The sequence below is a fragment of the Clavelina lepadiformis genome, chromosome 1 (genome assembly GCF_947623445.1).
Source record: "Clavelina lepadiformis chromosome 1, kaClaLepa1.1, whole genome shotgun sequence".
NCBI lineage: Eukaryota > Metazoa > Chordata > Ascidiacea > Aplousobranchia > Clavelinidae > Clavelina > Clavelina lepadiformis.
Window position 1 is genome coordinate 20,615,553 of NC_135240.1, and position 12,376 is coordinate 20,627,928.

A 12,376-nucleotide genomic window follows, 5' to 3' on the forward strand; every position below is an offset into this window, starting at 1 on the left:
CTGGGGCAACTGACCTGGATGACTGCGAGGTCTTTTCGCTGCCCCATCTCAATCAATTTTGTTGAATTGTATTGTGATATTTTAGTTTTACTTTGAACAAAAAGATTTATACACAATCAACGTGTTTAAATCTCTTTGCTTTGGATGGTGAAATAAATTTTTTCTCTCTCTTTCTCTCTCTCAGCAACATCGTGACGTCGCCAATAGCAGGGTTAAAGATCACAGAGAGACTTTACAAATCAGCAACAACGCCTGGGCCTGTGTCCTGTATACGGTATTTTGTTTGCCGGTATACATGCATTTACAAAAGTTAAGGTATCGTACTATTCAGCCGCTGAATAAGGGGACTTTTTTTTTGCTGAGTCAAATCCTTTATGAAACAATGGATTTATTATGTCACAGAGGGGAGTCAATATTTCGCACACCACCAGACCGTCTTTTAATGAGCGCAGTTTTTGGCGTCCTGTTGAACAGAAAGAAAGAATTTATTTTTCACTATTCAAATAATAAATAAATTACACAAATTAACAAAAATTAGTAGTTGCATCTTGCATGGCGTAGGGCAGCGAATGATCTAGTGATCATCGAAGTCTGCCCCTCCAGATTCTATGATAAATCAAACGAAAAGCAAGGATACCGATGCGGCAAAAATGAAGGCAGCGTCTTGGCCTATATCACCCGCTATGCCGGTTACCGAATTTGGTAAAGGCTAATTCAGTTAACGGCATTCCGGTTACGCAATTAGTATTTTTTTACTTCAGTAACTTACTCACTTATGCGAAATCGTTACAACCCGATACCTAAAACGTTTGTGATTTAAAAAAACTTAAAAGCTAATTAAGTCCGGCGCAAATACCAAGTAACTCTACTGCGTTTGTTTTTAGATTTCTCTTAGCTTTTAAAAATTTTGCCGTGTTGAACTACATTTTTGTAAATTTTTCTTTGAAGCCGCTCTATTTTCTTGTTCCTGACAAGTGTTTATGTCATGGGCCTCACCATGTATAAGTAAAACGGCGTTTTTCTTGGTCCCTTTCGTTCAAACGATGATGCCCCATCATAATTCAATGTCACTGTATGTTTGAATTGCCATCGAATATACTTTGAAAAGATGAATGCACTCCTAATCCAGACTGCAGAGTATAGGAAGAGCTCACCCAATATATCTTTTCTAAAACGGCATAGCAAGCCAAGGCAAAACTGGTGTCTCCAAAAAAGGAGAGGCTAACTTCTGCTCCGACTTATTCTGCAAAACTAGTGTATTTTTTCCCTAATTTTAATCGTATAGGGCAGAAACTTGCCTCCACAAACACCGGGCAGCCTTGGGCCACGATTGCAGTGTACACCAGCTGTTTCCTTGCACACCAGAATTTTGCTTAGCACCGGATAATCTGCTTTCCTGTGAGGATTACGCAACACAAGACAATTTATTTAGGTTTGGGAACATAATTTTGGCAACAAAGCAGCGAATCGCCCTCTTTTTTCTTGTCAGGCGGGCAATTGTTATATTGTTTTTGTTTTCATGCCAAACGGGTAATCTGCTTTCCTGTGAAGATTACGAAACACATGGCTAGAGTATTTTATTTAGGTTTGGAAATATAATTTTTGGCATCAGAGCAGCGAATCTCCCTCTTTGTTTTTGTCAGTAAGGCAATTATTATATTGTTTTCAAACCAAAAATTTACTATAAAGTTAAAAACAGCTTTGACTGTCACTTGCAAAAAACAAACAAAAAGATTTATTATTGTTTTAAACAAAAGGTTTTTGAAGATGTTTGCAAAGTTGCAAGCTGTAAAGCACACAGAACGTCTAACATGATGTCACCTGCAAGCCGACATTTTGGCCATCATTTGACTTCCGTTATCTACATAGTAGTATTCCTATTTCCTAGCTTGTTAATATTTAAGATTGGTTTCTTGTGAACACTAATGGAAGTCATTTCAACTACTCCATTTGTCTAATGTAATGATAACTTGTGTAATGCTATGGTTTACTTACGACGTTTATAAATGCCTTGCATATTTATTTTTTGATCTTGTTTCAAAACATGCCTCTGAAGGAATGTAGTTAAAGTTTTTCTAAATAAAAGTGTCAGTGCTGCCTATGTTGGCTACTAAGCATGCTAAAGATTTTGAAAAAAGTACACACAATACAATGCATAACACTTATGAACAACTTACATCACTGTAGCATGTGTATTGTATATACTATATTGACAGTTACCACAAATGCAAGTGGACACCATTTAGACATGTCCAATTTAAAGATCTCCACATATTTCTGTTTGTGCTACACTTACTACCGAATAGTTTTTAGTCTCACTTTAAAATCAAGGGTGTCATGATCGAAAATTAACTCCCAAGATTGCAACACTGCATAGGCTATAAGCAATATTTGGCGAAAATATTGGGTAATATATATATATATACTGTATATGAGAGAATATGGTAATATTTACGTCATTCTTATGAACCTGAGATCCAGTTTCAACACTTGAAAGGTCCAGATGTGTATTGTGTATCGCAATTCCCTAGTTGAGTAGCTTTTACTTTAGCCTATACACCACAGTAATTTTAGACTGCAACTCTGAACTGTTAACCTAACATTAGCTGCTTGGTAAGCAAAGTCGTCTGGGTGCCTAATGAACCAGTAATCTGTACCTCTTTCTTCTCCCTCTCACTTTTAATTACAATACAGTACCTAATTTTCAAGCTAATAATAATTAAGCTATATTTTTATGGTTGTACTGTTCATTTAGGACAAAGTTGAAGGTATGAATATAATTCTTGTCACAGCAGGTTTCAGTGAAGATCTGTATCATGTTAGTTGTGATGCAATAATTTTACATTATAACTCAGCAGTGGGCATTATTTTATTTGTTTCAGTTTTTCTTTATAGTTATTATAGTTTCTGTTGCTATTCTTCAGTTTGCTGTTGTTGGCACATTTAAGACTAATTTTGCTTTAAATGCACCTGAGAAAATAAGTCACTCATTGAAGTAAGTTTTTATAGCCTCCTGTGTAAGTCTCCGTAGCACATCAAACTGTGAATTTCTATTCTAAATAGGTCCTTATCAGGTCAATTTGTCCAGTTGGAGTATCCCAAATCTTGAAAAATCCACATTTAAATTTGATATTACAATGGTTGTCTTTGCGAATGACGGCTTCCTTTTCAAACTTTTGTTTTATTTCTCAGATTTTCAAAGAATTTTGGTGTAATATATAATTGCTGCCACGAAAATGGAAGACTGGGGAATAGAAGAAGACAAAATGGGAATGACAACTATGTCAGGCACAGTCACCCTCACAAAAGATAGTCAAAATCTTATTGGGATTAGCATAGGTGGTGGTGCACCTTTGTGTCCATGTCTGTATATTGTTCAAGTCTTTGATAATACTCCAGCCTCCAAAGATGGGTCACTAGCAGCAGGGGACGAAATTGTTACCATAAATGGACAGTCGGTAAAAGGTCTTACCAAAGTTCAGTTGGCTAAAACTATCCAAGCTATTAAAGGAGATGTCAAAATTAACTACAACAAGCTGCATGCTGATCCAAAACAAGGCAAAACCCTTGACATTATCCTTAAAAAGCTAAAGCACAGGTTAGTGGAGCAAATGGATACTGGAACTGCTGATGCATTAGGTCTCAGTCGTGCCATATTATGTAATGATGTTCTAATTAAAAGGCTGCAGGACATGGAAAGAACAGCTACCATTTATAGGGGTTTGATGTGTTATTGCAAAAAGCTTCTCAAAGCTTATTTCAACCTGTGCAAAACACACCGAGAGTTTGGTGACATCTTCTCTGTGATTGGAATACGTGAACCTCACAAGAACAGCAGTTTGGCTTTTTCAAAATTTAGTGATGCTCATCGCGACTTTGAGAAATCTGGATTCAAACTTTTAAAGACCCTTAAGCCAATGTTAACTGATCTAAATACTTACCTGAACAAAGCAATACCTGACACCAAGCTTACCATAAAAAAGTATGCCGATGTGAAGTTTGAGTACTTGTCATATTGCCTAAAGGTAAAAGAAATGGATGACGAAGAATACAGCTATGCTGCTCTTCAGGAACCTTTGTATCGGGTTGAAACCGGTAATTACGAATATCGCCTGGTCTTAAGATGCAGGCAAGAAGCCCGATCCTATTTTGCAAAGTTACGAAAAGATGTTATGGAGAAACTTGAGCTACTCGACAACAAACATGTGCAGGACATAGTTTTTCAACTTCAGAAATTTGTGTCGGCCGTTTCTGAATACCATGCTGCCTGCCATGATCAGATGAAAGGTGCAGATGTTTTTCCTATAGAGGTTGATCTTGCAACCTCGACATTTGAGTACGACAAAAAAGAAAAATTTAATGATCCTGAGTATGAGGAAGACATAGAAAACAAATGGTAGACATGCAAACAATTCCTTGTAAATTTATGGTGCAGTAAGTCAAGGTTTAAGTGCAGTAAAAACAAACTGGTGCAGTTGCTTATTATGCTCTGTTGGTTGTTTAATTTAAATACTTCAAAGTGTTTTTTGAATGGCAACAGTGCTTGTTTTTAGTTATAACCTGATTGTTATTCATTGTGTGCATTATGAAGAAATTTTGTTTAGTATTTATCCAGTTGCATGCGTTTGCTTATTTCCTTTAATTTTTATGTCAACCTAATAATGGTTATTTAGTTGGATTTTTTAACTTTGTTTATACTTCAAGAACCAGATACCAGGCAATGTACATTGTTAGTGATTTTTATATGATGAGTCACCATATCAGCTCCCCACAATCGCAACACTCCACTTAAGAACACATTTTTAAACAAGGTTATTCAAACCTAGTTTATGAGTGATAGGGTTTGAAAACAGATCAATTATGTACTAAGGTTTTGGCGGTTAGTCTCCCTTTGGTTGAGTGCCATATTCACACAGTGAGGTCAACATTGAAACTAAATTCATCTGGTCCAAACACGTTTGCTGATCATGCACTGTATATATCGAGCAAATCTATTTATAAAGTTAGTAGACAACCAGAATAGATTAATAATAAGTTTCATGTTTTGGCGTGTTGTAAAACAATATCTAGAAAAGCATGTCATCACTTATTTAAACAGTATTTCTGTTAATTATTTGCTAGTGATATCACTGCTTTATTGTGTCATGCATTCACTACAGCCTGGTGCAGACAGTGTAGGCTACTTATGGGTTGGGCTTACTTGGGCCAGGTTTAAGTAACTGGTCATTGTTGTGTTAATGTCATATTGTTTCTATAACCATAATTTGTATGCAATTGAGAACTGTTAGCACAAGTCATTTCAAAGAAAAACATAGGTTCAGGGAGCAAATTAATTAACTTTGTTATATTATGTATAAAACAATTTTTAACGGGATTAATTTTGATTATAAATTCTATGTTTTGAACTGTAAGTATTTTCACAATGGCAGCAAACCCAATATATCACTGGTACTCATACTAAAATTGGCTTGCATTGCAGTGTAATGTTTTTTCAGTTTTGTTTAAACATTTCTAGATTTATTGATTAAGTATGTACACATACGGTAGTACATGTTCTGCCTGTATCTCCATATTCTTTTTTATTGTGGTGAATTCTGTCTAGGTACCTGTCCAGAAATATTGTCTTATGAAATTTTTAATCTAATATGTCTGGCAAGCGATTAGGTTGTTTATCATTTGTGACAGCATCTATTCCTCACAATGAATGTGGTAGCAATGGACTCCCATTAACACCCTATTCCATAAAAGTGCTTGGTCTGGCTCAAGAACTTATAGCTCTGAAGCATGAAAACCTCTGTGTGTATATAGACTTTTGTTGTGGCAAACATGATCGCATATTTGCAGTCACAGAATACTATATTGATAGTATAGAATCTTTGATAAATAATCCACCAGCATTGCTTCAATCGGATTGGAACAAACTATGCTTTAAACTCACCTACAATATTTTATGTGGATTAAAATATTTGAATGACTTCGGTATCTTTCATCTTGGTTTAGAGCCACGAAACATTCTCCTAACTTCAAATAAGTTAGCTAAGCTTTCGAACTATGGAATGCATCACATGACTGATGGAGGAAAACTAGTTTTGTTTCCACTTGGAAATAGCAAGTATTCTTCACCTGAGCAGATAATTAGCACGTTCTTTCCAGATGTTGGTCACAATGCTGTAAGCTCTAAATCAGATGTATGGTCTGTTGCCATTATTCTCTTGGAGTTAATTCACAAAAATTTATTGTGGAAAGATGAACCTAATGCTGTAATCATTGCTAATGTACTGCAAATGTTCAAATTCACAAGCTCCTACAGCGTACTCCAACATTTTAGTGAAAATTTTAAAAATCCGGAGTTTCACATTTCTCCCTCAGAGGACTTCATGGGTTTAAGATTTGTGTTAGAAAATAGCCTTTCTCCAGAAATAAAACACAGATTGAAACCTGCAGATTTTATCAACCATAGCATATTTTCTCAGTTTTCTATTCCTGGAAACCAAGCCAATGGTATGCACAGTTTGAAATCCTACAGTGAAATAAATTATAATGCTGATGTATCTCCAATTGAAGATTTAAACTGTAGTGAGCTATGGTATTTATGGAATTTAGCAGGAGGTGATATGATCTCAGACGTGATGAAATCTGTTACAACCACATCTTCCATAACTAAAGCTCCTTTGCTGGTTTCATCAGTTGGTGATTTGAAGGGCTTGCAACCATCACCTGAAACACTGTTCGATACTAATGTAACTTTACTTTCCTTGGAAACCTTGCAGAAAAGATTGACAATAAATTGTGATAACTTGAAGTTTTTCTATCCATTGTTGGAAGAGGAAGTTGGGGATGAAGTAGTACATGAGGCATCAAAGCTACCACTGCTGATTAGAGAGAATGACTTTGGTTACCAGGTCTATCGCATTGCTCTTTTTAAGCGACTGCTTCTTGCTTATCCTTATTTACGTGACCGACTCTGGAAAGAAGCAAGAGTTGACATTCCTCCATTTTGCAGAGGTAGAGTCTGGGCAGGTCTTTTGGATGTTATGGGAAATATTGAGGAGCAATACCTCAATTATGACAAAGAAACTCCAGTTCCAGCTGATAGGCAGATTGCTGTTGATGTTCCTCGTTGTCATCAATATAATTCTGTACTTTCATCCCCAGTCGCTCACCAAAAGCTCAAACGTGTATTGAAGGCTTGGCTAATGGCTCATCCCAATTTGACATACTGGCAAGGATTGGATTCATTATGTGCTGTGTTTGTTCATCTCAACTTCAACGATGAACCCCTATCTTGGGCTTCTTTATCCAAGTTCATTGACAAATACTTGCATAAGTTTTTCTTAAAGGACAATTCAGATATCATTCAGGAATACCTGGCTGTGTTCTCCCACCTAATAGCTTTTCATGATCCTCTACTGGCTTGTCATTTAAATGAAATTAACTTTATTCCAGATTTGTATGCAATCCCTTGGTTTCTAACAATGTTTGCCCATGTGTTCCCACTGCACAAAATAGTTCATTTATGGGATACTTTGCTTTTAGGAAATTCATCATTTCCATTGTGCATTGGTGTTGCAATTTTGCAGCAACTGAGAAGTCAGCTTTTGCAAAGTGACTTCAATGAGTGTATTCTGCTATTTTCAGATCTGCCTGAAATAGACATCGATGGTGTTGTTCAGAAATCTATTCAGATATTTTGTCATACACCAAAAAGTTCTACTTTTCGTGTTCATGCCAGGAAGGATGTGAAAATGACTCGTGAATCATATTCATATTACTCTGAAGATTATAATTGTATGCCCAAAAATGAACTTTCAATTACTGCCATACCTTTACAGGAACTAAAAAATGAACTGTGCTGTCGAATATCAGGAGATGATTTAATACAGCTATGTGAGCTACAGGGAACCAATGATTCAAAAACTCCAGCAAAAAGTAACAAATCTGCTAAACCAAAAATTGCTGTAATTGATATTCGCCCAACTGATGAGTTTGCACGTGGTTCAATTCCATCAAGCTTCAGCTTCCCTATGCGTGGCAATAAATCATCTTCAAATTTTATTCAGACACTAAGTCAGCAGAAGTTCAAGGTGATTGTTGTTGTTGGCAGTCAATCTAATCATGAAGATAATAAGGGTTTTGCTACTGAGCTATTAAAAGCTGGTTTAAAGGGTGTGTGTGTTCTTCATGGAGGGATAGATGTTTTAAAACCTGCTGGTATCCTTACAGTGCCATAAAAACATTGCTGAAATAAATTTTTAGTATTAGCGCAATTTATGTGCATGTTGATGAACTTATGATTTGTAACATTGTGATTAAAGTAACAGAATGATATAACCTAGTTATATTGTCTTGTTAGTCACATGTCGTGCATTCTTCAGATGTGAAATTGTTTTGAAGTTATTTGCTGCTTGTATACACAGCAATATTTATTAATAGAAATTATTGATACTATAAAAATCATTGCTTAATACAAGTAAAACCAAATATGATGCTTTATTTATAACCACTTCTTAACGAAATGTAGCACATCACAGAGAATGAACAGATATTATTGTATGTTTAATTGTAAACATGCTTAAAATTATGATGTTATTCTTATCATTAAGTGTAGTTGGCAATAATTTTTTATAATATTTAAATATCATTTGCAATATATATGTCAGCATTTTTTATGCAGGTAGTAATGTGAGTGTGCAGAGCACTGTTAATTGAGAACCCTGCTTAACAAACGATGTTGTCTACCATCCCCAAAGTGGAACAGCTAACCTGCAGGATAGTCAGAGTGCTAGGATGTAATCCGGGACCAATGACTTTACAAGGCACTAACACATACCTTGTTGGAACAGGACCTAAACGTATGCTCATTGACACTGGGAATCCTGATGTGCCTGAGTACATTGAAAACTTAAAAGAGTGTTTAAATGACAAAAATGTATCCATAGAAGCAGTTGTTTTGACTCACTGGCACCATGATCATGTGGGAGGTATCAAAGATCTGTTTAAAAACAAGCTTATAAGTCTAGATACACCCTTGTATAAATTCCCTCTTCGTATAGATGAGAAGCCAAATAACAACGAACTAAAATATTCCTATCTAAAAGACATGCAAGTACTTCAGACAGAAGGTGCAACAATGAAAGTAATTTTCAGTCCTGGACACACCAAAGATCACATAGCCTTGCTTATGGAGGAAGATAATGCCATATTCTCAGGAGATTGTGTCTTAGGTGAAGGAACAGCAGTTTTTGAGGATCTGCATGATTACATGAAGTCTTTACAATTATTGGTTGACCTAAAGCCTGGTCGTGTTTACCCTGGACATGGAAAGGTTGTAAATGAACCTGTTGAGTTCATGCAGTACTATATAAAACACAGAAATGAAAGGGAAGAACAAATTGTTGCATGTTTGAAAGAGTGTCACCCTATTCCTGTCGAAAGCATGGAAATTGTAAAAAGGGTATACAAAGACGTACCGGTGGTACTTCACTTGCCTGCAAACACCAACGTTAATAATCACTTGAACAAGATGAAAAAGGAAGGCAGGGTGACTGAAGAAAATGGAAAGTGGATACTGTCTAAATTGTGAAGGCTTTGTCTACTAACTATAATTTAGCTATGCAATATATGTCACATATAACAGATGAGTCACAATACGTAAATATCACTTATTTCGTATATCAATTTTGTAATCAGTTTAACACCACAAATACACTTTAAATTGATTGCATGCCATTCAATCATTCTTTGGTTATCTACCTGCTATTAATTTTTCCTTATTTTACATACAGCAGAGTTGTTATGCTGTTTCATAAAGTTCTGTTTATAAGGTAATATCATCAATTATTTTATGTGGAAAACAAACTCGATACGTAACCAATTAAACAAATATATTTTGTATAGTGAACATGCCACCTTCTCATCGGCTTAACTTCGCTTTTTCAACTTATGATTTATTGGATTTGACTAATTGTGGTTTTAGTGGCCATGCCAGTCATTACCAGCAATTATAGACTTTTTGGCTTTGTCACTTTTTCCCATTCACGTGCTAGCAGCAACTGGCTTGATTTTTTGTCCCAACCACGCTTCAGACAAAAAATAAAATGGTAGAATGATTGATTGTACAAGAGCATCTTCAACGGTACTTCAATTTGACAGGGCATTTTTGAAAATAGCTTTCTGACCCAAAAATTTGGATACCCCTTGCTTTACATGAAATTTACCAAAAGCAAGTTGTCGTGGTGAAGCACCTAGAGTTGTCCTGTCAAAACTTGCGCACTGAACGAATCAAACGCCGCAGTATCTCTTATAGACATGCTGGTTGATTTTCTGGCCTTGTGGCAAGAACCCGCAGTGGACGATATCCCTCACATCGAAGAATGCAATCAACGTGAGTTGTGGCAGGGCAGCTCGTAGGTGCTTTACCACGACAATGCACCTGCCCACACTGCCCTGAGTATCCGAGACTTCCTCCCTACTCGACCAACCTGGCTCGATGTGATTTTTTTCCATTTCCCGTGGTCAAGCGGGCCATCAAGGGAACCCGTTTTAAGAATGTGCATGGCATCGCTTTTGTGAGATGAATAGTCGCTTAATATTCAGCATAAAGCTATTTGATGAATAATAATTAATTAATCGGAGGTGGGCAGTCGGCACCGGTAGGCTACTTTGCGAAAAATGTAGCGACGGTTTCGATGTTCGGTACTATTTTAAAAAACTAGTTCGGTAATTGGGTACTCAGTACTTTTTGTGTAAAAGATGTTGCTGCAAATACAATGTTTGCCGCGGTGGTCGGACGATTCAACCCACGGACGATTCAACCCCGGACGATTCAACCCACGGACGATTCAACCCAGGACGATTCAACCCCGGACGATTCAACCCACGGACGATTCAACCCGCGGACGATTCAACCCGCGGACCATTCAACCCGCGGACCATTCAACCCACGGACGATTCAACCCGCGGACGATTCAACCCACGGACCTTTCAACCCACGGACGATTCAACCCACGGACGATTCAACCCAGGACGATTCAACCCCGGACGATTCAACCCACGGACCTTTCAACCCACGGACGATTCAATCCAGGACGATTCAACCCCGGACTATTCAACCCGCGGACGATTCAACCCACGGACGATTCAACCTCGGACGATTCAACTCCGGACGATTCAACCCGCGGACGATTCAACCCACGGACGATTCAACCCAGGACGATTCAACCCAGGACTATTCAACCCACGGACGATTCAACCCCAGACGATTCAACCCGTTTATAAAAACGTCTACGCAGTTCGTTATCAGGCACGGATGCCGCTTTTACCACTATACCAATACACATCTTGTGTTGAAATAAAAACAAGTTTATGTACCGTGTTGTAACTAGTAGGCCTGCTTAGCGAAAAATAAAGCCTACACGTCGATTAAAAGTCAAACCTTAGAAACAACTGTTTGTTGATTGGAATGAAGATTGCACGCCAAAAAAGTCTATATGGTCAATTTTTTTTAACCTGCTCAGAATGCTATCACAAACCGCAAACAATGTTGGACACACAAACATTGTACCGCAAACAATTCCAGTGCCCCAAATTAGAGGCCTACTTAGAACCAAAGCCACCAAGAGAGGGAAGGCCTTTCAGCGCGTCTGGTGACGTCACGATGTGAAGGCATTGCATTTGAAACTGCAAGTTGTCAATCTTAATACGCAGAAACGAAAATAGTCAACACTAGAAAAGCGTTTCGTCAATTTTAAATGCAGTTTTAGATTAGAAAGTTGCTGTAGACAGTGTAGAGACTATCAGTATAGCGTTTTTCAGTTAGCAACATGCAAGATTTTTGATTTTAAAATGTAATAACAATCATAGCCGTTTGAGCTTTACAATACACAAGTTATTACTTCTCTAGGTGGCATTGGTAGATCTCTAAGTTGCCGACAATTTCTTTCATGTATTATGTCACAATCGCAGACGGAACTTTCGACGTCGTTCCTGGCATCTTCTTCCAGCTGTACACAATTCACTGCAAGGTTGGACACAGTTATCGACCTATAGTTTACTTTCTCTTGCCCAACAAGTCTCAAGAAACGTATACAAAGATGTTGCAAGCCCTCAGGATTATACGTCCAATGGCACAGCCCTATAAAATTCTTTTGGATTTTGAAATCGCTGCTAGAAATGCATTTAGGTCTGAATATCCTTCAGCAACCGTTTCCGGTTGCTATTTTCATTTGGCTCAGTCCGTTTTAAGAAAAGTAAACGAACTCGGTCTGAAAACCAGGTATGAAACCGACGGCATCTTCCAAATGTTAGTGAAGTCGCTGTCTGCATTGTCTTTTGTTGCAGTCGCTGACCGGGAGAGTATTTTTGAACAACTTGCCAG

The 12,376-nt window shown here is 37.4% G+C and overlaps 3 protein-coding genes across 3 annotated transcripts; all 3 read left to right on the forward strand.

The window, feature by feature from the left end:
- Positions 1 to 2,976: 2,976 nt before the first annotated feature.
- Positions 2,977 to 4,725, forward strand: LOC143447270 (PRKCA-binding protein-like). The gene is made up of 2 exons (XM_076947293.1): positions 2,977 to 2,995; positions 3,193 to 4,725. Exon 2 carries the CDS (start codon positions 3,237 to 3,239, stop codon positions 4,398 to 4,400), a length of 1,164 nt encoding a protein of 387 aa, XP_076803408.1. The 5' UTR covers positions 2,977 to 2,995; positions 3,193 to 3,236; the 3' UTR covers positions 4,401 to 4,725.
- A 134-nt stretch (positions 4,726 to 4,859) lies between these two features.
- Positions 4,860 to 8,674, forward strand: LOC143447262 (TBC domain-containing protein kinase-like protein). The gene has a single exon (XM_076947280.1). It carries the CDS (start codon positions 5,646 to 5,648, stop codon positions 8,229 to 8,231), a length of 2,586 nt encoding a protein of 861 aa, XP_076803395.1. The 5' UTR covers positions 4,860 to 5,645; the 3' UTR covers positions 8,232 to 8,674.
- Positions 8,675 to 8,724: 50 nt separating this feature from the next.
- Positions 8,725 to 10,109, forward strand: LOC143447280 (endoribonuclease LACTB2-like). The gene has a single exon (XM_076947305.1). The coding sequence runs from the start codon at positions 8,729 to 8,731 to the stop codon at positions 9,581 to 9,583; it is 855 nt and encodes a 284-aa protein (XP_076803420.1). The 5' UTR covers positions 8,725 to 8,728; the 3' UTR covers positions 9,584 to 10,109.
- The last annotated feature ends 2,267 nt before the right edge of the window (positions 10,110 to 12,376 follow it).